This window comes from Pseudonaja textilis, chromosome 2, assembly GCF_049901715.1.
Source record: "Pseudonaja textilis isolate UNSWEBS1 chromosome 2, rPseTex1.2, whole genome shotgun sequence".
Taxonomy (NCBI): domain Eukaryota; kingdom Metazoa; phylum Chordata; class Lepidosauria; order Squamata; family Elapidae; genus Pseudonaja; species Pseudonaja textilis.
Window position 1 is genome coordinate 136,672,888 of NC_141991.1, and position 26,287 is coordinate 136,699,174.

Consider the following 26,287-nt stretch of genomic DNA (forward strand, 5'->3'; position numbering starts at 1 on the left):
AAACCCCACTCCTTTGTACGTGCGTGCAATATTAATACATGTACAAAAGGGGTAAAGCTTGGATCACAACGCCACATCTACCACCTTGCTTCTTTTGACCAAATACCCTTGGGAGTTTTTGTAAAATATGTAACTGTAAAGCAATAGCAAACCAAAGAAGATTCTTACACAAAACACGGAACTGTGGATCAAGCAATCAACCAGCAATGTCATGGTACCATATCAAAATGTACCTCAATAATAAGGGATAGAAAGGGTGTTTTAAGGCAAGAATCTAATTCTTGAAGGTGGTCCGGATTACACGTCCAGACAGATACAGGAAAAATGGACATTTCTGTGTTTTCCTATGATACCAGACTTGTTGATTTTAGATACCCCATCTCTAAAATATTTCAAATTCTGTACCAATTTCAGAGCACACTCGGCCTACAATTACGCATCTGTTCTCAGGAGTAAAAATCCATTGATTTCAGTAAGTTTACATGGCAAACAACTGTGCAGCCTGCTTCTTTAAGATCTAAAAGATGCTGGACAAGGTAAGATGCTGGATAAGGAAAGAAAATTAGAACCAAGACATTCTGAACAAGTACTTTTCAAAACACAAGAGGCAATGTTTTTCTGTAATAATTTCTGCTCTGGTTCAATAGTTCAGATTTTCCTTCACTTCAGCAGATAGATCTTATCAGACCAATAAACTGCACATTAATAAAAGTGGGCTTCTGAACTTGTTTGAGAACCGGGGAACATTTCCTGCTTCAAACTGGCAGTCCCCTAAAACATAACAGCTAAAATGGGTCGGTACATACCTACTCATAGGTTACTAAGCCAGATATTTTTTGCATAGTGGGAGAAGGCGGTGTTTTGTCTGGTTTCCGTTTTCCACCCTTTTGTTAGAAGTCAGTCGATATACCCACAGTGGAAAGGAGAGAACATCTTTGCTGGCTGGTTTCATGAGGGAAAAATGCCCTTCCCAAGACCCCCTTCTTATGGTGGTTCTGACAATTATCTAATGCAGTTTTAACAATTGGGGTTACGATTTCTTTTTACTCTCCCTCCCCCACACCTTCCTTCTCTCTTTATTGTGCCCTTTGGGTCACATTCCATCATTTCAAACTGTAAAATCCTTTGAATAAATAGGTGGAAATATGTAAACCACAAACACGCATTCCACAAAGATGAGAACAAGTGGCACATGTTCAGTTACTCTTTTTTAAAACAGCAAAAGAAAGCCCCGTTGTCCAAACTGTGCGTTCAAGGGAAGCTCTCACCAATACGAGACAAACTGAGTATTAGAAGTCATCTCTGTCAGAGGAGACACGCTTAGTTAGCCAAGAGACATTTCCCTCCCTCCCCCTCCCCCAAACACTCAACAGGTAGGTGCCAGATTCAGGAGCATTACAGACCCACCAGAGATTTAAGAGAAGGCCTGGCTAAAATCCCAGTAACACAAGTTGTCCCAAGTGAAAAGGCTGGAATAATTACAGGAGAGTCGATATGCCAACCAAGAAGCATAGGAATACACAAGGGGTGGCCCCATGAGGCGGCTGATCCTCCACTCCAAGGAGAACACTTGAATTGTGGCCTCTCTGTCCAGAATCAAGAAGTTTCTTGTTTATTTCAGACGATATGTCCCAACATTTCAAGAAAGTTCAACTGAGTTGGCCTTGATAACAGATCCTGAAGAAAAAGTAGCACAGGAGTGCATGAGCAAGGCGGGAACACCTGGGCTCCACAAGTCATCAAAGTTGGGGATAGGTGTACATCTGAACACCAAGTAAGGAACGTGTACAAAGTCCAAGCCCTGCCTCAGGCTTCGGTACCCAGGCTCTTCAGTCACTCTGATCCCATCCCAAATCACATAAAACACCCCGTTTATTTGTCCCATTTCCCATTCACTTGACATTAACCCTAGACACTGTACACTCTAGGCTGCAACGATCCCTGGCATCTATGGCGGTGGGAGGTGGTCAATAAAGGCAGAATGGCAGTTGCAACGGTGCAATTGAAGCTCCACCCCTTTTGTACATGTGATGTCATATGCAGACTCAAAGGGGTTGGGGTTTTAATTGTACTGCTGCTACAGCAGCCTCTTTTGACCTCCTCCCCTTACACCTGCTACTGCCAGGGATGCTATTCTTTGCTGAATTATATTCCATTTCTCACAGTCCCATTCTCAAAGTGGCTTGCACTTTGGAAAAAAGGAGAAAGGAGCTTGGAGTTATGGAAGAATTGAGATAACAGGGCTCTCTGGGTTTCAACCATACTTGGGAATCAAGCTCAGAATATGAACGCTCTCTCCTACGTGAGGCATAAAACGAGAGTGGACCAATAGGGTTGTGCAAAAGGGTTCCACGTCTGGGGACTAGATTTGACCTCTTGCAGAGATACATTGGAAGAATCTCTTTCCTCTATTTCCCACCCACCTTTTCTAAATGGATTGCTTTTTAGCACCTGGACAATTTGTCACTCATTTGGACCTAGTCCGTTAAGGGCAAATATCATAGGAGCACTCAGAGAGAGATAGCTGTGTTTTAATACCAAAGTAATGGAAGTTAGGATTTCCAAATGCTCTCACAATCCACAGCTTAACTCGGAAACAAATTTGGTTGAGAGAAAACTCTGAAGAAAAAAAATGTGGGGAAGTAAAACTGTAAAGAAAAGGAAGGTTTGGCTCTTTCAATCGATATGAAACTCTCGTTTCATATTTGTATTTTTTTAAAAAGGGGAAAAAAATGAAATCACCCTTGGACTTACCACTTGATCACACCTATTTTATCCTCAAGAGCCAAAGGATTGAGGTGGCGAATTCTGGACTTTACAGCTTCAGATTTTAAATTTTGGTGGTGGCATGTATATATTTATCGCTCAGTAAAAGAAGAAAAAAAAAATCTCCTTTGCATGAAGTAAACTAGCACATTGAAAAGACAGGCTCAGTAGAGGTACCTATGATATGTTTGCTACTCGGTGCAGGGACAGGCCATTTTTGTTTGTTTCTCTTTTTCCAAAAGCAAATCATTCAGCATGACGGCCCACTTAACACAACTATTTTGAGTGAGTCCTAAATTCCATCATCTTTCTTGCTTCACTCTCATGCCTCACGTCTTCGTTCTCCAGTTCCTCAAACGATCAATTACATACAAAATGTCAATTTCAGCCCCAAAGCTCAAGCTTTGTACTCTGGATTAAGATCATGTGATATAGTTGGCTCTGACGGATGACGGAGCTCCCTCCACAAGAGCGGAGTTTGGGAATAACACGAAGCCATTCCTGGGCATGTGGCATCAGAGATCAGTCATTGGTGATACCCTTGGCCCGTAGTTCCTCTTGCACCCGAGCAAGATATGTAGGATCTGGATAGCCAAACCTGGGGGAAATGAAGACAAAGGTTTATGAACTTACTGTCCTTGATCTAAACTCTGGCAGTTTTAAGTTACCCAAAAGTGGTTTAATTTTTCTCTGAAAGCTTTGGGAAAAATTCAGTGGACAACTTCCTTTTATTAAAATACTTAACTAGCCTCTGCTGACTCCCGTTCCCTCAAATGTGTGAAGGTTTCTGGATCTGCTCTAGGCTGTGACCCTACTGACCTAAGAGGCACAAAAGAGACCAGTGTGAAGCAAGTGCACATCCCAGAGCAATTTTCCTTGAAATGATGATTTCTGTGTATGCTGGCTATTTCCTCTTCTATGATAGGAGATGTTATCCTATTGCAGGTAAGGCTGTCCTAGAACATTTTCTAGATTAGTCTTTCTCAACCTTTGCAACACTGAGATGTGTGGACTTCCAATTCCTAGAATTCTTAACAATAGCTATGCTCTGGATCCTGCTGGATATATAGGTTTCTTGCCAAATAAATTGATGTGGAAAATTATTCCCCAACAGAAAGATATCCACAGTCAGATACTTCTGCAGGTTGATTGAGAAAAGGTTTAGTTGGTGCATCAATCATATAGCCGGTCTAAGCAAGACAAAAAACCCAGGCTCAGTTCATAATGCAACGTTGGCTAATCAAAACTTTCCTCGGCACCGGGCACCCAAAATATATTGAAAAGGATCCAATGCAAAGCAGAACGATAAAAAACAACAATAGAATAATGTAACAATGCCGGGTTAGAACAGGTTCCCATTTCCTTTCAATCACTAAGGTCAGTTCATAATTTCTCTTTCTATCTCAAAGGCTGCTGCGAAGATACATAGGCAAAAAATCTATATGCCACAATGATCAACTTGAAGTGCGAATGAAGGTACATAAATATGCACGTCAAGTTAAAAAAAAAATCCTGACTGTAGCATTTCAAGAAGACGTGACATTGGAGCTGTATATCTGAAAAGCTCCTGGTGAGGATAAAATAACGTATTATTTAGCATAAACGTCTATTCTATGAAGTTCTTGGTGATATCCAATGATACAACTAAGTTGTTTTCTATTTGTAACCTACTGAGATCAAATAGCATTCTTGCTCTTTATTGACTCTGGACTTTGTAGCCTGGTACCTTTTCATGCTATTGTTTGGGTTTTCACAGGACCTTACTGAGCTCCAAGTGGCCTTTACTATTAACCCCTCCCTTTGGCAACCCCTTGTTCCAAAACCTCCCCCTTTATTTTAATTCCCTCCGCTTCACAGCCACAAGCATCCAGGGGTGGGCTGCTGAAGGTTTGGACGGGTTTGCCCAAACCCCTTGTTCTGATTCTGCACGGTTTGGAGAACTGGCAAGTTGGATCACTGGATGGCCCTGCCCCTGCCTGTTTTTTGGGCCATTTTCAGCAGTTTTTTGGGCAAAAATCAGCCTGAAAATTGGCCTGAAAACAGCCTGAAAAAATGGCCTGTTTTTCGGGCTGTTTTCAGGCCATTTTGGGCTGGAAAAACAGCCTGAAAAACTGCCTGAAATGGCAGTGACATCACCTACCCAATCACATGACCAACTGGCCACGCCTACCCAGAGAACCAGTTGTTAAAAAAATTGCAGCCCACCACTGCAGGCATCCCAGTGTTTCTCAACCTTTGCAACACTGAGGTTTCAATTCCTAGATTTCTTAACAGCAGCCAGTTGGCAAGCCCTTACAGCTGGGGTCCCCCAGTGCAGTTGGTTTTGTGATGGATGTCATTCCAGGTGATGACGTTGGCTCGCCCTGTGGTCATGGAGGTCCCAATAGTGAAGGTGAGCCGTTGATCAAAGGCCTTGCGGAAGAGTGCCAGAACTTTGTTGCCTTCGGGGCAGTCAGGTAAGTAAGCCACACGGGTGGTGCCTGGGTAGCGGACACCAGGATTGGGATGTTCCACCTGCAAGAGAAGGATGAATTCTGAGGAAAAAACTTAACTACAAACAAGAGATGGAGAAACTGACCTATGGGTTGGGAAGTCAAGACACGGTACAGGTGAAATCTCCTAGACTAACCCTGAGTCAGCCTGCAACAACTTATTATTTGTACCTGGCTGACTATAGTTCTTGTTCATATTGCCATTTTCCCCACAACTCCAATTGTACTCCCAAAGTCAATGTGGACATATAATTGAAAAAGGTTGAACTCTGAGTCTACAAATAGGGGAGTAGCAGGAACAGAAACACAAGTTGTTATTCACTTTAATAGCTTTGGTTAATAGAGTGAAATGTGGGGTGGTCCTGCCTCTTTTTAGAAAAAAAAATCGAATCCAATACAATTATGTATAATTTACAAAAATGACTAATATTTTAATGAATATACATTTTTTTTCAACAGATCAGTCCTACTTAACTTGGCATTGCAGAAATTTTGAGCTACACATCCTAATGTCCCCAAATACTTGATAAAGAGGATATGTGGTTTAGCAAATGCAAAGATTGGATAAGACTGCTAAACTATCAAACTAACTCTTTTGTTTCTGGCCATATATAGAACAACTCTTCTGATCTTAATCTGAAAGAAATGTTAATATGGATCTTCCATTCTAATAATAATGGTGGATTTATCTGCTATGCTAAAAGCCATGGATAGATTGCACATTTGTGGGATCTGTAGCTTTCACTCAATTTGAAAGAGCCACCAGCCAGAATCTAGAGAAGAACAAAAAAGAGAGTTGGGGAACTTGTTCTGAGAACCAGTCCTCCTTCATCTGTGATCCTAGCCCTTACTCATTTCAATCTTGTAATTTAGCTCGCAGGAGAAAGAATCAAACCAAGTTTTAATGTTGCTTTTCTTAACCATTTGGCAATCCAAAATCTTCCCTATTTAGATAAAAAATTTCCCAGATATTTTACTATAGAGCAGAGGTCTTCAACCTTGGCAACTTTTAAAACTTCTGGACTTCAACTCACAGAATGCCTCAGCAGCTTTTCTGGCTGAAGAATTCTGGGAGTTGAAGTTCACAAGTCTTAAAGTTGCCAAGGTTGAAGACCCCTGCTATAGATGATAATTCTTCCACGGCTGCAGCTATAACACTGTACAATATGTGACTATATCAACTATCTTTTCCCTTTCTATTCCCTGAGAAAATGGCCATGCAGTACTCCTTGGCTTGCCTGCTCATTTTCCCTTCCCCTTTGCATTCTATGCTCTTATCAAACTGAAAAATATACAGCTTCACCAATCTACAAAAGGCAAACAATTAAAATACCAATGAGGCCATAGGGAACAGGGCTACTCTGAAATTTCCCCCCAGGGTATTTCCATTCTGCTGTTCTCTCTTCAAAAGGTATCATCCTGATAGATCATCTCCTTTGGTCTGCCTTCTGGCCACTTTGTCAAAAGAATGGGGAAATACTCTGATTCAAGAACAATAGGTCTAAACACCCTGGGTAATCTTCTAATAACTTGAATTCAAAGTTGAATTCATCTTGAATTCAAAGAATATCAAAGAAGATTTAGAATTTCTTTTCATAGTAAGAAGGAACATCTCCGGTGACCTTGGCCAACCTGAAAAATAGCAATTTGGGTATTGGCGACTGGTAGGGCTACTGTCTAGATTGGGAAGTTGAAAAACATCCAGGAGATGGCAAGTTATGTCTGTCCTGCTATCAAGAAAGTAGGGGCATGACCAACTAGTATTCAAAAACTGGGTCTCGCTTGTGAGACACTTGTCATTTTCTCTCTGGCTGTGTTCGTTCTGATTTCCTTATGTCACTGAACCTAATTACAGAATGTACATGTGACCTGCACTTACCTACCAAGAGCAAGAAAAATAAAGTACTTATTCTGAGTAATTTACCCAATCAGCTCAGCAAGAAAAAAAAAAGCTCAGCGAATGAATTATGTCCTGAGTTATCATTTTCATAGTTTCATCCAAGGCAATAACTAAATTTGGTCATGTCTCCCCGAATGCCCCTGCGTATTCTTGAATATTACTTTTTTGTGGAGCATATGTCCTAAATATAGACACTACCCTTTTAAAACTAAAATATTGACGCTGTAAAGATGTCCTTATCCTCCTGCGGAATCCCATGACGTTTGACAGCAAGAATATTATGGAGATATTTCTTCTGCAGGTGAATCGTTTGAATCTAGGCCATTTGCACAACTTTTTTAAACTCTAGAGAAGAAAGATTTCAGGGATCCTTGCAACTGATTTTGAAGGCTCAAGTAGCTTCAGGCTTGAATTGCACTACCTAACAAATCCTTCTGCGGTTTCAGGAATTTTGAAAAACAGTTGGCACTATGGAATGTAGGCCACTGAGCATCTTTAGTTCCTGGCACATTTATTTCTTACCTGGATGTCACACCTTTTCTTCCCAGAGCTGAAGGTGGCAATCCTGCTGTGCTTTTCCCCTTCTCCCACCCGGCCATTTTGTTCTCGCAACTCCCAGCTTTGTGAAGAGGATATGACTGTCCCAGAATCACCTAGGGAGTGCTCAGTCTGAGTTTTTTCAGTCCTAATCTGACACAGACATCACTATGCCCCGCCAGTTTTCATAAAAAGCTTTCACACATCTTTTTTTATTTGCACATAGGAGAGTTTCCCCCACCTGCCAACCATAAATTTCCGGCCTCTGGTTTTCAATTTGTCTCCTTTTACTTACAGAAGACTCTAAAAAGCATCAGGCAAACATCACAAAATGGCACCTTTTATTTCCTGATAAGTAACTGCTTTCTCCATTTACTGTCTGCTGATCCTGCTCTCCTTCAATAAGAGCAAACCAATTCACAAATAAGGAAATATTTCTCCCCATAACATAATGCTTCCTTCGCCCTCAGATATGCAGCGTTTTTCTGGAGAGGTCCAAAAAGTCAGCAAAACCAGAATTAAAGAATTCTACCTTTTTAAAAATTAAGGTTGTATCAACTAAACATCAGTGTTAATAATTGTCATCTGTTTGGTTAACCTAACGTATGGCATGTTAAATTTTGCCATTTTTAAAGGAACCAGATTGTGCATATGACACAGGCCAGGAAGCTATGACATTAGACTAGCCAGTTTAGTCCAACGGTTAAGGCACTAGGCTACAAACTGGGAGATGATGAGTTCTAGTCTCATTTTAGCTATGAAAGCCAGTTGGGTGACCTTGGGCCAACCATTCTCTCTCTCAGCCCAACCACCTCACAGGGTTTTATTGCAGGAAAAATAGGAGGAAGGTATGTTGGCTATGTTCTCTGCCTTATTTGTAAAATAATGAAGGCAGGGTATAAATATATGATTAAAAATAAAACTAAGGTTTTTCTGCCAATTATTACAAACCTTCATGGATTCTTTGAAGTGACTTCACTGAGGTCTGACAGCAACCTTCCTTGGCTAGTCTTAAAAAAACCAACCCTAAACAAGCTCGGATCTGATTAATTCTGAGATAGAAATCCCACCTCTGTAGGCTAAACTAGGAAATTGGGGGGGGGGAGATGCAGAAAAAAGCACTTCCATATACTGTATATTGTTGGAAAAAAAACACCAGTCATGAATCCCCTCTATTGTATTTTAATCAGTTACATCCCTTTCTACAATTAATACCTACAGATTTAGTCTTCGGGAAGACATGAAAGGATGGCTTAAAGACCTACTCTTGAATCCTATCAAGTTTTAATATAATCTTATCCAACCTGCTGCCTCTCAGAGTCTTGAGATTACAATACAATTCTTACAACTCCTCAGCCAGCATGGCCAATTGGCCACCTCTCTTTACATGTCTACTCAGAACAAAATGCCAATCCATTTAATCTGCTTCCTCTCAATAGGATGCCAAAAAGGTAGCGCAATCATCACTGAAGCCTATGGTTGAAAGGAACCTTAAAGGCTTCTTGTCCTATTCTTCCCGAGGCAAAAATCCACAGATCAAGCCAGTTAAATGGGTTTTCCAACCTTTGTTGGAAAATCTCCAAAGATGGAGCAATCATGACAGTGGGAGCTAGGCTGTCCAACTGTTTAACATTTGATAATAGTAATTTGATAATAATAGTTGGAGTCAGGAAATTCCAACTTATTTCAAGTTTAGATGTCTCACTATAAAACTTCCACCCACTGGTTTCTTACCCTCAGATGCTCTGGAAAATAAATCCATATCCTCTGGTCTGATGTTCATGTATTGCAAGGGTCTTCAAACTTGGCAAGTTTAAGACTTGTGAACTTCAACTCCCAGAATTCCTGAGCTAACTTGACTGGAGGAGGAATTCTGGGAGTTGAAATCCACAAGTCTTAAAGCTGTCAAGATTGAAGACATCCAATGTAGTGAAAAGATTGTTATCAAGTCTCCCTTTATCTTTATCTTCTTACTAAGTTTCTTTAACCATTCTTTAGCCTTCAAACCACTCACCACCTGTGCTATTCTTTCTGTGTACTTCACATATTAGGATGACCAAAACTGGACACCGAATTTCAGATACGGTCTGTTCAGTGCAAGACAGAGCACAACTATCACTCCCTGTTATCACATTTTATTTCTTTTGTTGTGACCCAAGATTGCAGTGACCCTTTTGGTAGCTGCAACACATTGGTGGGTCATGCTTGATTTGTGATGCAGCAAGATTCCCAGAACCTTCTCACAAGCACCACTCCCAAGTCAAGAACTGTCTATCTTCTATCTGGGCATCTTTTTTTTTTCCTACCTCATGGCAGAGCCTTGCATTTGTCAACAATAAATACCATTTTGTTGGATAAGGTCCAATTTTGAAGTCATGAAGATTTGTTCACTAAAGAAGGTGGCAATGTTAATTTATGTGCCTAACAAAATATCCTACTCTAAGATTCAATCCAATCCCATTCCTGAATTCATTATTTTTTTTAAAAAAAACCCTCAGTAGACATTCACCATTTACTATTTTTGGTGTAGAAATAAAATCACTGTACTTGAGGACACCACAGTGATGGAAACTTGTCCTGACACCGTTTGTTCTCTCCTGCAGCCTATAAGTCATAATAAATTTCTATGTAGAGCAGGAATTTAAATAAACAGACCTGATACTACAGATGGCCTGCCAGCTTTCTTTGGGGGTCCCAAGAATTAGGCCAGAGAAGATGAGATAGTTCAACCTTTTTTGTTTACATGAAATGGAATTGAGTGGTTAAAATGGATGCCCCTATGCCTCGGAGAGATTTAATGCTCTCTTAAAAACAAATATTTCTGTGTTCCCAATGCACTATGGCCATGCCCACTGCTGGCACACAACCCATGCATTGCCATACAAAACCTGGTGTCATTCTGGTATAGGGGATGCTGTTATGTTCAACTCCATTTTTGACAGAATTTTCCAGCCATTTGTGACTAGGGCCATCTTGCTCTTTTCTCAATTCTCTCCCTATCGTTTGCTTTCTCCAGTTTGGTGCCAACCCATTCAGTCCAATGCCTGGAGAATATGCAGCCTTTGACCTCATCTGAAAACTCTTCAGGGGGAAAAAAATAACAGCCTCAAGTTAGAGGTCCAGCCTGATGTTTAGAAAGAAGAGGGTGTCATAGAGAAAAAGAGGACAAGTCCTAACTGATTTTTTGCTGTAGTCTCAACTATTGCTCACTTTAGTTCCAACGTGTCCTCAAACAAATTCCCTAAGAAGGAACATAGTCCTTAAGAGTGAGAAAGGATTCCTGCTTCTGACTTTGGCCTAACTAGTCCTGCATGGAAGCTGAGGGTTCTGGGAGATGTAGTCTAAGCACAGCTGGAAGTTTCCAGAACAGGGAAAATGACCCTGTGAAGACCATTACCAAACAACAGAAAGAAGAAAAGAGAAACCCAACTTACTCCTTGTATGCCAGGGGGGAAGACATACTGGATTATGATGGTGCCATATTTCTCGTAACCAGGAAGCAGAAGACTTGAGTCCTTGGAGACTAGCATGCGTCCATTCTCTGGCTGGTTCCCTACCAGCTGCCCATAGAAACGGCCACACATTGGGCAGGCTTTCTTGACCTGTAAGGCCCGGGTGATGCAGTCCTCACAGAAGGAGTGCTTGCATTTCTCCAAAGTCTTAATGTTCTGGATCTCCCCCAAACAAATGGGGCACTGGCTGTCCTGTTCCTCCTCCCCTCCCCTTGAGCAGCTGGCCATCCCTCCACTGCCACTTACTACTCTTGGCCCGGAGGTCTGCTGTCCTCGGGATATCAAGGCAGCTCCTCGGCGGTGGAGCTCTACAGCTCCGTGTTCCCGGCTCTTCTCCATCAAGGCCATACAGCCCATCAGCTCACTCTGACGCTGAGCCTTCTTCAATTCCTTCTCCGTTTCCTTGAGCAGTGCTTTCAGAGCCTTACGAGCCAGGTAAAGGCCATTGCTTGGTCCATGGGCAGGCATGGTAATCTGTAGCACATAGATCTCGGACGTCTCACCATCAATCAAGACACTGACTTTATTATCCTCTTTCAACTTGACCAGTTTGGCAGGACTTTCCTTGGTCAGGAAGTCCCAGACGTGCTTATTTACCGTGAGCCTATTTTTAGTGGTGCCTCCACAAGCGGCCATCCTGGATAAAACAAATGATACTGAAAAGACAGAGAGAGAGAGAGGAAGAGAGGGAGAAGGAGGGAGGGAGGGAGAGAGAGAAAGAGAGAAATAATCACAGTTACTGAAGTGGTTCCAGGCAAACGTACAAATGGATACATCCAGACAGAATCCCTTGTTGGGTTACTTTATCTCTATTGGCTAGAAGAGTCAAGAAATTGGATAGTTTCATTGTTTTGGGGGGAAAATATTTTTGCTTTTGTTGAGCATCGCAACTCCCATTATCAAATCTTGAAGCATTTTGAATTCAGACTGTTTAGATTCAGTATATCCATCCTACATAATCAAGTGTTCATATATGCCCTCTGTCAAACTCCTAAAACACTTGAAGAAACCACAAATCTAAGAGAGAGAAGAGAGGAAAAATGGCTCTGACCAACCAGGAAAGTACTGATCCCCAAACTATACATTTTGGATTAAGTTGGTCTAGGTCTTTCATTTTCCCCCTCCTGGTTAAAATGGTGGCGCTCTAATCCTACCCATTTGAAGATCCTAATTTGGCCAAGACTGATTATGATTACATTTTATTATTAATGTGGGTGAAATAGAACCAAAAAGAATAATCCATTTGTTTCAGCTCTCTCTGAATGTCTAAGTAGACTAACAAATAGCCCATTATCAACTGCAAGAATGGCTTTTTAAAAATAAACCAGCGGATTGGGTATATGTGAGCAGAATCAGAATTACCATACCTGCTTCTCACATTGGAGGGAGGGAGAAAAACTGTATTAACACAATTGCTAATTATGTGAATGTCACTTTATCTTCTTTGGCCCAAGCATTAAAATTCCTGAGTGCAGACTTCTACTGCATGGCTGGTAAACATGTGGGAGTCTGGATATTGCTAAACTATCATTCCTAGTGTCCCTTTGTTATTGGCTCTGTAGAACCAGTTTGTTAAAATCTGCAGTTCAGCAACATCCAGAGGGCAAGTTTCCTACAAGACTGAGACACTAGTTGTGAACATCTGAATGGGCTTAGCTGACAGACCAATCTATTCTTGCATAATATGGATTATTTCCTCTTTCATCACCTTACACACTCCTTTGTATATGAAGACAAAGGATAATTAACAATTAACCAGAAATCTAATTTATACCTGGTCAATCCTAGTTTAGCTAGTTCAGTGGTCAATAACAAATTGCTTTCCAATATCTTGGACAAAAATCTCTCTATCTTGTATATATTTAGTCGGATTTCCAAAATCCAAACCCGGAATTTTATTTTATTTTTGAATACAAAGCATAGGTGCTACTGAGCTACTTTCTCTTACAAGATGGTGGGTTAACATAAAGCTCTTGCATTTTCCCTGGACTGCCATAAATTCCTGCACTGGTAAGCAATCAGTGGGATATCTATGAATGTTTTCAGTTTAAATCTCAGCTTACATCAGAAAATCAGTCCATCTCTCAGTTCAGCTATCTTTCAAGACAAAATATATATATATTTTCAAATGATGATTGAAGTGTAAACATTGCTGTACCAAAAAAAGTCTGAAATAAGGAACATCTCTGAGGATCACCTAAGACCAAAAGAAATCTACAGACTGTATTACAAAATTCTACCCCTAAGCCAGTATTTTGCAAGAGACTTTGTGACATCTTAGTAGAACATTGCAAGTAATCAGAGCCCACTAGCAGCCCATGATGAGTAAAAGGGGAGAAAAAAAGAATTAAAAGCCTCTGGGGAGGTATAGTCTAAGAGTGGAGCTTGGGGAGATTAATAGATGAAAGCCTAATTGGGCTGAGTAAAAGAGATACAGTAGATGCAACATAATCAGTGGGCTTAGTAAAATCCCAAATGTTAGCTTTTTGGAGACAAGTTCCAAAGAGTTCAGTGAGCCTTATACAATAGCTACTAAGCTTCTGTTAAGGGAGCCTTTTTTTTAAAGCTGATCCTTTAGACTAAGCATTTACTTTTCAAGCATATGTATTGGTATTTATTTCTTATTATTTATTAAATTTATATGCTTCCTGTCTCACTATCCAGGGATTCTTATCTACAAATGACTTAAAACAGCTGAAGCAGCGAATAGCAAAACATGTCTTTTTATGGCACATAGGTAATGCTGGAATTCACCTCCACTATACATAAACAGCATACAGCTTTGAGATTTCCAGTTGGTTCCCCATTCGAATGCTAAGTAACCCTGACCCTCGGGGGTTGCCAGCCCTTGCCTAAACAGATTCATGAAAATTCACCCTATTGATGGCACTGAGTTTTCATAGCTGGGCATTCGTTCTGCAAGTTTTTCCAAACAGCTATTGCTATGAAGTGCAGATTGGAAAGCATTCTGTCTTGCTCCTACATTTCCCTAGAGATATCTGGCTGGGGAAATAAAATACAGCACTAACCTGAGCAGATCACTTATCAGCTTCAACATGTTTTTTTTTTTTGCTCTCAACAAGACACTAAGCTATACTCTAGCAGCTATACATGTAAGGGTTTTATTACAACCTTAGAAAACTACCATAAAACCATGGAGAATGTCAAAGGTTACCATTTGCAGCAGACATTTTTGCATGATGGCACTAATTTACCTGAAACATTACTCAAGGGGAGATTTTAAATTTTCATTAAAATACTATGTTAATTACTAGTTACACAGGCTCCTCCTCCCTTTCCTTGAATTTTCTGTACCTTGGGAATTTCCATTCCAACAGTGACTTAGAATAACTTTATGGTCACTTTAAACGTACACTAATCGGCATACATTCAAATGAAATTTCATTGCCTACAGCTCTCAGACGGTCACCTCAAAAGCTCCTCCTAGAAATAGTTATTAAAAAGCAACCTTTTAAAAGACGCAAACGGAAATTAATTTTGCTCCCAAAATACTCTGGTAGTTGCAAAATGTGGGAATTAAAACACCGCCCCGCCCCCACCCATCATCCCAAGCCTTGTGCAACCGGGTATGGAAAACAATCGCCTCGTCAGGGCCAGCTATGCGGGGAGGGGAGGGGTGTTTAGGGTCTATGGAAACGCCAGCTGTCCCCTATAAAGGGAAAAGACCTGATGCAACGCCACAAAAGCAGATGCTGGAGGGGGAGCCGGTAATCTTGCTCGTCGTCGCCTTAAATTCCTACCTAGGATAAGCGGGACCTTCTAAAGACGAGCGACGGTACCCAGCAGTGCAAGAAAAGGGACCGGCTTCCTCCTCCAGTCTCGAGGCGTAAACGCTCCGGGGATATGTGGCAAGGAGGCCCGCTGCTGTTGGAGCGCAAACCCTTCTCAAGGAGGAGCAGCAGCGGGCGGAGCGCCCTCCGCTCAGGCGACAAAAGAGGCGCCCAACCCCGCCGCACGTCACCTTTCGAGAGGGCGCGACGCCACCGCAATACCGTACCTGGGGAGCCCATGAGAGAGGCTGGGATCGAAGACCGGCCGGATGTGGGAGTTCAGCTGAGCTGCGAATCAGAAACTGCAAAAGGGAGAAGAGAAGAGAGGAGGCGGGTTAAATCGAGGCTGTGCAGAGGAGGCGGAGTGGGGGGGAGGGAGGAAGGGGGCGTGCGCATATTTATAGTTGGCGCGGAGGAGCTCTGATGTGGGAACCTGGGTGCGATCCTTTGCCCAAATATGCCTGTTTTCGACTTTTTCCTCCCGCGTTGTGGGAGCCCTTGGAGTATCCTAGTTGGGTAAATGAAACGTCTGTAAGCAAACCACCACGCTCACAGAGCACCAAGGACCGACCCCCACGGCTCAAGCCTGAGTGGCAAATATTGCCTCCCGTTGGCACTTATCCTGGGTGCGAGCGAAGAGACTAGTCATTGCCCTACGGGGGGGAAAAAAAAACCCTTTTCCTGTTTCCATGTTTCCACTCAGTATTTCATTTGTCATTTGCGATTATAAGGTAACAGGTATAAGTAAACATAGTTATGAATACATGAAATGGATACATATAAGAAAAATAAACGGAAACAATAGGACAGGGACCGTAGGCACGTTGGTGCGCTTTATGCACCCTGGTAAAAACCTAGTATTGAACCGGGCATGCTAAATAGATGGCTTCATTGACCCCTTGGGCTGGCTGGATCTGTGGAGGAATATGGACTTAAATCCCAAGCACTTTTATTATACTTCTCTTCAAGATCCTCCAAGAAGCTATGGAGCTAATAACTAGCATTACAATGAGTACCTCAGAGTGGAGCCAAGTACTCTTGGCCATCTCTTCCACATCTGTTTTCATTCTGTGCAACCGAAGGCAAGGCTTTTCAATGAAGCAGGACGAAGTCAAGAGGTCACGGGTCACTGACTCCAAGTGAATGTGTTGGAGTTCATAATGGCCAGTCACAGTTTCAGACATAATTATGATTTCTTGGATAAGCCATAGTTAGGCTTACTCATTGCATTAAACCATAAACCATGATTTCTAGATCACGGTTGAGTTCACACCACACCATGCTAAATTAAAACCAAGTGGGTGATCTAATAGCATATGCTAACTTTCATGTACCCATGACTCCTCTTTGCAATAAGTGGGCATTTTTATGAAGGAATTTACCACAGAAATTGTTTTTTTTAATTTGGGAATTAAGTAGAAGTTACCAAATGTGTTCATGATGCCAAATTATTTGGATATTGTATGACTGGTATATTGCAAAGAAACAACAAGGACCTCCACACAATCTATTTAAATTGGAGAGTGGCACGCAGAATTCAGTGTAGGAAATTTACAGTGCAAAGGTAAAGCAATGCTTCCTGGGATAATAAACTAATTATACATAGCTGGATGCTGCTGGAGTAAAAGCTAGTCCTGACTGGCCCAAAAAATCTTAAGCGTTAAGGTAGACAAATGGAACAAAAGTTTAAATGAGTGTAATGACTATGAACAGGGTAAATTCCTTGTTTTCATTAGGAAAGCAACTGAAAATAAAATGGTGAAAACAATACCATACTGTATACAGTTTTCGTTGCCAGATTTCTAAATTGAGACTGTGAATTTGGGGGGGAAAGCAGCCAGTTCTTTTATGAGAAAGGATTGTAAATTCTTTTTTAAGGCCTGGAAAAAAAAAAGGGAAGGCATATTGCTAAAATTTGCCAAACATAATTGTGCAAATGGTGTGATGGGAATCACTTTGCTCCCTCTCACATGAAATTAAAAGCCAGGCAGCTAATGATTCAGAAGGGGCAAAATTGGGGAGAGTTAAAGCGAAGTCCTTCAGAGGAAACAGAGGTTTCCAATCCAAATCCTGAATGTTAAAGAGCATCTTGTGGCCACTCACATAGCATCATGTTCTCATCAAGGGTTGAGTTGTTCCAGAAATAGTTACTATAGTGGGTGCAACCAGTCACAAAACACCTATTTTTTTAGGCTGCAAACTTGACAGTTGGCTCCTTGCTACCCCCGCAGCCTTCAGGGATGTTCCCTGGTGATCCTGATGTAGTGTACTTCTCTCCCTCTCTCCTTTTTCTTCCTTAGCATGTGGGCACCCTTCCAAGAAAGCACTGGACAGCAGATTTCCATCATTTTAACTTTTAAAATGCCTATAGGTCCCAGAGTATTCTTATAAAGAAAGCATACTGATGCTTTGATTTCCAGAATGAACTTCCTGTCCAATGGAAATAATCCGTTAAAGGCTAAAGCAGGGAGGCTAGTGGGATTTGAGATTAGTCTTGGGCGTCACATCAGGATCTCAAACTCCAGCCTTTTGGAAATTTTAGTCGTCCACTTGGTTTTTTGGGTAAATTCATGAAGAATTAATTTAATCAGTGGTTACCAATCATAATGACTGTAAATGTACTTTATATGTAGCATCAGAGGCAATGTTGTCTCAATATGCCAGCTGTAATTCGCCATTATGAGAAGAAACTGCCAAACTGTTCACTGCTCTTATGATTTTAATTTGCAAATTGAAACCTATAATGCAAACAGAATGTCTCTGTACAAATCCTTTTTCTGCTCTGATGAGGAGCAGAGCAGTATGGAAAGAAAAGCACAACACAAAAAGGGCCTGCATAGATGTGACTTCTACAGATCCTATAGAATCCTCCACAAGTGTCATGCCCTTGTTGGAATCTGATTCTGAGGGGGAGGCTGAGCAGCTGACAGGGAGTGTGGCTCCATTGGCTGTGGAAGAAACTGGGAAAGGGCACAGTCCAGCTGGGCAGAGCAGAGGAGAGGTAGAGCAAGGCAGAGGGAATTCAGAGGAAGATCTAGGCCCACCCCATCCTAGGGCACACAGGGAGGAACAGAGAAGGGAGCAACATGAGTTGCATGGCTTAAGGGGGAGGAAAGGGGCCTAATTCCCTTCATTAGCTGCAGCTGGGAACACAGTATTTAAAAAGGGAGTTTGCGCTCAGCAAGTTGTTGGAAGCAAATTGTGAGTTATCTTTTATTGTCAAGGCTTATCTGGGTTCCTGGCATCATCCAACTGTTTTGTTGGTCTTTGAAGTTTGCAATTCCTTATCCAGCCCTGTCCAGTTAATTGCTGCAGTGTGGTTTGTGTGGATTTTTATTTACAGTTTATATGTACTTTATTTTCATACTGAATTTCTTCCACTTAAAGACTGTTCTTGGGAGAGTTTTTTTCTCCAGTAACTGGACATTGGGGGCAAAGTTGGAGGTATTATAGGGACTTTTCTTATTTATGTGACTGTGTTGCCTTTGTGCCACGCCTCGGGTCATCACAACAAGTTGCTTGCATGTGTTAAGGCAAACCCATCTCCTTCATTAGGTACATTGATAGTGGGAAGCAGTCAGGGAAAACAGCCATGTTACTATATAGCAGGGCTGTCAAACTCCTGGTCTGTGGGCCGGATGCGTCATGTGCTGGCCACGCCCATGCCCAGTTTAGCGAAGGGAAAAAAAGTCCGATACATAACATGATGCCACCGTGACATGAGTTTGATACCTCTGCTATATAGTCTCAGAAAAACAATTTCATCTGATGACATCCTTCCTAGGATTTCTCTTCATTCCTTCAGCGGGTACTTGCTGTTGGCCCTAATAGTCTCAAAGCCCTTCTGTGGCTGCCTTATCAATATCACTATCTAGGAAAGTCAACTTCTCAGAATTTATTTTAGAAACCGGATTAGGGCATCTCCAAGTCGAATGAAGTTTGGATTGCAGGAGGCAAGATGGAAGAAGAGTGATCGCTCCACAACAAAGCAACCTATGTGGTGAAATTGCATCCCTCGGCAATAAAGGCCCTCTGGATGCCTTTGGTCCTTTTATGTTAATGTGAAACACTGTACTCAGTATAAGTTTAGGAGTGTCTTGACTGTTGTCAAAACCCATGTGATACTAAACCCTGACAAATAGGCCCTTAGCTTACTGATTTCTATAGTGATTAAGTCCAGCTTCTTTAATTTGGCACACTTCTGATGTGTATTATTATAAAGGCCAGTCAGCTCCCCATCAGCATGCCAAGGTAGCCCGGAGGGGGAGAAGTTGAAAGCCAATATATAGTTGGAAAGCACCCGATTTGGGGAAAGCTGGTCATAAATAATTAAAAGACTCTAATTACTAGACAAGAATTTAGGCCAAAAGGTAATGGGGGGAGAAGAGAGACCATAAAAAGTAACTGTTCCCTGTTTACCTTATACCATAAACATAATGAAGAATAAAGACCTTGTGAAATATTTTTGGCGGCCTATTATCTATGAGTGAAATTATCTTAAACGGTACTGCTTATGTTGCCTTCACCTGAAGTGAAGTGTTAGGTGTTATTTAAGTGCTGAGAATAACTGTTTTATCGCCCAGAGATAGTTGTGTTTCAAAGATGTTATTCAGCAGTCCAGCCCAATCCAGGATGAGGGAAATTAATTTCAGTGCAGAGGGTGGAAGGCTCTCTTTCTAAGATCACCTTTCCACCATTCCAAAGCACCTCCAGCATTACCTTCACTTTGTATGCCTTAGGACATTATACTGTGACAGATGGATTTCACATGGATGTTTGACCAGCAGATGGCCTTAGTGCGTAAGAGCAGCAGGAAGGTGCTGAAGAGTTCTACGAACAGAAACTGGGCATTAATAGCCCAGTTGGTTGCTGGTTTGGACTAAGAAAAACCTATTTGTCACAGAACTATCATGGGGCTGATCTTGAAAGTTATAGAGTACCATGAGTGTGTAGCTATATTCCTTGACCTGGAACTTGCCTCCAGAAGTTGTGGATGCTCCAACACTGGAAGTTATTAAGTAGAGATTGGACAGCCATTTGTTCAAAATGGTATAGGGTTTCTGCCTGAACAGGGGGTTGGACAAGAAGACCTCCAAGGTCCCTTCCAAATCTGTTATTCTGTTAACCCTCCAGGTGTGTTGGCATTCAGAAACTCCAGAAATTCTGAAGGGCATCAGATATATTGGTATATGATATATAGTCTACTATATAGAGCTGCTGCCAGCTAAATGGAATGGCAGCCTAAGGTAAATAAGAGCCCGAGTCTTTGATTGGCTATGCACATTTCACTAAATGAAAACCAAATATAATTTAGCGTAATGCGTATAGCCATTCAAAGACTCAGTCTTGACCGTTGGGTATGCATAATATATGTAATCAAGTCAATTAAAAACTTAGAACTGTTTTTGTACAACATATTAAACTGGCTAATGTTTACTTTGGTAAGTTTTTGTGGGTCAGCTTACAGTTAGTCCTCAACTTACAAGTTTCATTAGTGACTGTTCAAAGTTACAGTGGCATTGAAAAATGCAACATGACCATTTTTCAGTTACAACCTTTGTAGCATCCCCATGGTCATGTGATCAAAATCCAAGTGCTTGACAGCTGGTTCATATTTATGACTGTTGCTGTGTCCCAAAGTCATGTGGTTACCTTTTGCAACCGTCCGACAAGCAAAGTCAATGGGGAAGCCAGATTCACTTAACAACTAGGTTACTAATTTATCAATTGCAGTGATTCACTTAACAACTGACAAGAAAGGTCGTAAAATAGGGCAAAACTCACTTAACAAATATCTCACCTAACAACAGAAACGTTGGGCTTAATTATGGTCGTAATTCGAGGACTACCTGTGTTATGTAAATCCAGAAAATAGTTAATTGAATAACCCAGGTAAACAATGAGACAACCCAGTCACTGTGTTGCTTAAACATAGCCCGCATACTTTATAAACTATGATTTATAATTTAGCAAATTAAGCAACTAGTATTTATTTAGTAGACTATAATTCAGCAAACCATAGCTTAAGATGACATATCAATCTAGTCTCTCACTAGAGTTCATCCTAAAATGAATCTCAATATGGCTGAAGCAAAGTCTGGAAAATACTTTGGTGGCAGAGGCACCTTCTCAATATATGCAGATACAGACAATTGTGGGGGCAGAAAACAATGTCATTGGGTAAAGGCCAGAACTTGCATACAACGGGACATAAGTGTGTAACTGAGGCACTTACATGGTGATGTTAGTATTCCTGGCTTATCATTTTGGCATAGTTATGGTTTATTCCAATTGCTACTAAAGTTTGGCATTTCCCAAATATTCTCCTTGGGGTAGAATATACTCTCACCTTAGTTTGTTTGTGACAGCAGATCACTTCTTACATTGTTATAAATGCTGCAAAAGCATTCCTAGTAATGGCAACTGTATGATTCATTATTTGAACACTGATAAGCGTTGTATATGTGGTCATCAACATGGGGATTGATTACAAAATGTTTTAACAACATCTTTAAAAGCTAGTAGTAAAAATATTACATTCTACATTCAGAGCAGGCATATGTCAAAAAGTCAAGGTGGTGATTGTGACAGCATAATCAAGCCCCAATCCCTCTTTACAGTCGTGTGTATTACATTTATCAAGCAAGTGGAGGGTACAACTGGAACCATGGTTGCTTTATTGACTATTTTGACTTTGCACTGTGAATGTCCTTATCCATAATCTGAGCCTAGCTTCACAAATTGCAGCAAAGAGAAACATACCAATTAATCATCTATCAGTTCAGCTATTAGTCTTGACTCCTCCATCCATTTCAAACAGGTGAATCATCTTTTATACTTTTGAAAGATGGCATGTATTTATTTATCCATACAGTATATCCTGACAAATCACAGTTTTAAGAATAGTTGCAAAGGAGCTACACAGATGAAATGAGTAGGGAAATAAAAGACCAAAAGAAATGTACAGCCATAATACTGCTAGGTATAGTTGCCCTCCACAACAGGCGATTCACACTTCAGCATTCATTCACACACACACATACACACACACACAAAATTCAGGAGGATTTCTAAGAACTTGCCTTGGAATGCAAGACACTCAGCAGAATCCAAAATGTAGTTCCTGTACTTCTCAATCAGCATATTTGTACATATCTCTGACTGCACCAAATTAATGTACTTAAAAATCAGCCTTATCTATCTAATGATTAGCCCAACAGGGTAAGGAATAGAATCCAATGTTTATATAAGTGACATTTAAATAATTCTAGAGGCTGCTGGGTTCCTCAATGAAATCTGAAGTGGGAAAATTTTATCTGAAAGGTAGGTGTTGATTGTTCCCGTCCTGCCATTGCAGTATGCAGCCACAGGAAAATATTAAATGCTTTTCAGCTCTTATGCAGTGGTAATGAAGTTCCTCAAACCTGGCCTGAATGGGACATCAAAATGTATGCAAATGAAATATGCTTTAGGCAGTTTTGGAGATATCAGCATATGTAGCTCTTTGGGTGGCACAGAAGTTGATGCTAAAATGGCAGAATAGCTAAAAATAAGATAAACAAAACAAAGCCAGCCACAAGCCAATAGTTTTAAAAAAAGGTTTGGTTGGTTCTAAATAACAACACTTTTTATAAGATATATATAGAGAGGATTTGGTCATACTTGCTCCAAATCAAATCTGCTTTCAGTTCGATTTACTTCCTCTTAAAAATATACAAAATTTTAAACACATTACAACTGCAAATAAATTATCTGGCCCACAAACATGTTAACAGGCTGCCTGTGCATACTCTGTACATATCCTGCATGTCAGTCTATAAAATATATTTCTTCCAGTTTAGCAAAAGCTTTCTTGATGGAAAACCATTTCATTTGCCACAAGAGAATGGGCACTTCCAGAGTTAGTTCTGTGCAAACAACTTTGTATATAGAAAAAGACATAACTTAATCTATGTTACGAATTGTTCAAGAAATGCAAACATTTATATAGCAGATCTGACTCAAAAGAAGCTGGATTGTCTGCCATTTTGAAGCTAGACAAGGTCCCGATTCTCCTAGACAGAATCCCTCACCTTGTCATGAGAGGACAGCCACTGCATTGTTTTCTTGTCCTGGAAAATCCTTTCCCTTGTTGTTGCTACTGGATAGCGGGTACGGGGGCAGGCAACAGAGTGGGTGACAAAACATGGTTTGCCAGCTGAGTTCTCTCTATACAGAGCTTTCACCAGAGATCAAACTATTCTTCCTAAGTGCTGTAGATTCAGGTGCCCTATGCTACAAATCCTCTCCTCTCCGGTGACTGGGTCTGTGGTATTTGCAGTCAAACATTTGAAGGGTATAAAGTTGCTTATCCCTGGAACAATGCAGTGTCCACTTGTAGAACTAACCCAGACAAATAAAAACACAGCCGTCAGTTATTTGGATGGGAGTGATCCTTTAAAAATAAAGCAGCCTACACAGTCACCTGCATTTTGGCAACGAATCCAGTGTAACAACCCTCCTTCTAAAGCCCTCCACCTTCCCAGTTCAACTCCACCCCAAGAGAATTTGACAGCGACCAAACATATAGCTTCTGCTCAATTACAAAAGACATGCACCTCTACACACAAACGCAACCTTAACTCCAGCCGCAAACCTAATTCCTGTCTACACTATTTCCTCAAATCAAAATGGAAGGAGGGGAGGGTGAGGTGCTAACTCCAGAATTCAGTACCCTTTGTGAACACATTATGGGCAGCCTTTCAGACATGCTTTAACAAACACGGCCCAGTCAGTGAGAAAGTCCTCAGCTTGAGAATGCAATCTGTTTTGTCAAGGAAGAAAAGGAAAATTCAGCAATGCATCTCTTTGCTTACCCTGGCTAGAGCTGCCTTCTACTCTTATAATCATTAAGCTCTGCTCGCTATTGGACCCTAACAAAAAAAAAACCAATGTGACCTTGGGCAACACCAGGTCTTTACATTTCCAGGAATCTCACCTTTATAATAATAATGAAAAATCTCTTTCAGATCTCATCCCTGGAAGAGAGGAGGAAGGCAAGCTTTTTACATGGCATGATACTTGTGTGTGGTCGGAATTAATGGAATAGTTGTAGGGAGGTAGAAAAAACACCTGAGAAGTGGGCTATTTGCAACTAGGGTGGGTGTTAATTCTTTTTTTTTAATCTTTTCTACCCCCCCTTTCAATTTGGGGAGAAAAGCTGCCAGTTACAATAGAGAAGAATATGAATGTGTGTGTGTGTTTGTGTATGTATGTATGTATGTATGTATGTATGTATATATGTATGTATATCAAGGTTGAACACTGGTGGTCTCTGAGCTTGGCTGTCATTTTACAAGCATTTCAGCAACTTTTAAACTGAATTCAATGCCTAAAAAGATTACATGATATAGCAATGAAACACCTACAAAATGAAAACCAAGCTCAGACCATCAACAACCAACAAAACTGCCAGATTTTTACAGAGCTATTCAATAGCAGCAATGAAAGATTAGGCCCAATAGCCTTGGAGTCACAAGGAGAGATGTGGAACAAAGAGAGAAGGAGGGGGCTTGGGAGGAGAAACAATGGCTTGAGGAAAAAGGGCCCTCTGGGGGGGAGGAAAGGCTGTCAAATTCTTTGCCATCCTCCTGATCCCAGTCACATCTACATTTTCCTCCTCTCCCACATATCTCAGAGGTACCCGCCAAAATCCCAACCCCCATTTTCTAGGACTTCTCCACCACCTTCAAGAGCCTCATATGAAGCACAGCAGTAGAGGGGTGAACATCTTCTCCCATCCTTTAATCCAAGGAGATAAAAGGTGGGCACGTAAGTTCTTGCTTGCTTGACCAATAATGTTGCAAAAATAAACCCTCTGCCACCCTGAGGGAGGGGGGGAACCTTTGCTCACCTGCCAGCTCGCCTGCATGGTTTTAGGAGGCTTGATAGGTAGATCCATAGACAACTCTGTGGGTAAATCATTACCTAAAATACCCGTGTGTGTATGTGTATGGTGTCTGTACAAGCATTTCCCCTAAAAGTCCTCCCCCACTAAAACAAGCTATCATGCCCCCCACCATTAACACATAAACCATCTTTTAGGCAACACCCCTGCTGCAAAGCCAGCTGACAACACACAAAGAAGAGACTGACTGCTGCAGCTGCTTGTGGCGGTTGCCTGAATATGCAGATGGCCTCTGATCAATGCGCCACATAAAGATGATGATGATGATGATGACCGTTTAAAAACAAAAACACAAAATCCAAAATAAAAAGGAGAGCCACCCGGCCAACCGAGCCTGAAGGCGCCCTGGAAGGCGCCCACCAACCCTCTTTTGCTCGCGCTCCATTTCCTCCCCGCACCCCTCATGCTCCCAGACTTTTTTTTTTGTTTTTTTTGTAAAGACACCCCCTATTTTGCAATCGGCGCTCCCCAGCTCGGCACCCACCATAGCGGAACATCCAAGGGTGGCAGGAACGGTCCGTCCATCGAAGCTGCAGCTGCTGCGTGCGAAGAGGGCGTTGGGGGAGGGGTGGAAGACGGGACGGGGGTAGGCGAGCGAGGCAACGAAGGCGCCGAGGCTTCAGAAAGCGGGGCTGACGAGGCAACCTATGGCGCGTCCGGGAACGCGTGCCTGTGCCGCCTCTCTGCTCAAGGTCTCCCTCCCCGCCAAGCAGCGGCTACGACAGCAGCAGCCATCGCCGGGCGCGCGTCACGTGGCGCCGCTTGTTGCTGGCATGACGGCCATAGCCATAGCAACCGCGCGCCGGGATGGCGGAGGAGCGAGCGAGAGCGCGGTACTGTAGGCGAGGAGCGGCGGCTTCGGCTTTCTCTTGGCGCAAAGACGAGGCAGCGGCCGCCACGACCGCGTCGCTCGCGGTTCCCTCCCTCCCTCGCTCGCTCTCTGCGTTCTTGCTTTGGTTGCCATTTGAGAGGCTGGCGGGATAGAAACCAAACTGGGTCTAGGGACTTCTCGGCTAGAGCGGCGGCTATGCCGGAGGTAGCCCCCTTCCCGTTCAGGTTGTCCTCCTCCCCCGCTTGCCTGAAAGCAAATGAAGCGGGGTGGCTTGGCAGGTCAAGTGCAATGAAGTGGCGTTGGGTTGGGTTTTCAGGTTTTACACCTAAGCAACGCAGGCCTCCTTTAGAGACCCAGGCTGGCCGGGGGTCGGTGGGTGGGTGGGGCGCGCGGAGGGGGGGCAATCAGAAATCGGTCGCATTATAGTCCACGTACTTTGTGGTCGGAGCCTTAAGAACAACCAGTCTTCACATACATCAATTAGATCCATAAACCCCCTTTCCCCCACAAA

The 26,287-nt window shown here is 42.0% G+C and overlaps 1 protein-coding gene across 2 annotated transcripts; it reads right to left on the reverse strand.

Moving 5' to 3' along the window:
• Positions 1-1,195: 1,195 nt before the first annotated feature.
• Positions 1,196-25,704, reverse strand: DTX3 (deltex E3 ubiquitin ligase 3). Of its 2 annotated transcripts, XM_026713771.2 has the most exons (5): positions 25,429-25,704; positions 15,226-15,300; positions 11,130-11,863; positions 5,063-5,280; positions 1,196-3,364 (listed from the first exon to the last, which is right to left on the reverse strand). In XM_026713771.2, exons 2-5 carry the CDS (start codon positions 15,236-15,238, stop codon positions 3,289-3,291), a joined length of 1,041 nt encoding a protein of 346 aa, XP_026569556.1. In that variant the 5' UTR covers positions 15,239-15,300; positions 25,429-25,704; the 3' UTR covers positions 1,196-3,288. The 2 variants fall into 2 exon arrangements, with proteins under 2 accessions (XP_026569556.1, XP_026569557.1); XM_026713772.2 differs by lacking the exons at positions 15,226-15,300; positions 25,429-25,704 and adding an exon at positions 14,969-15,202.
• Positions 25,705-26,287: the final 583 nt, after the last annotated feature.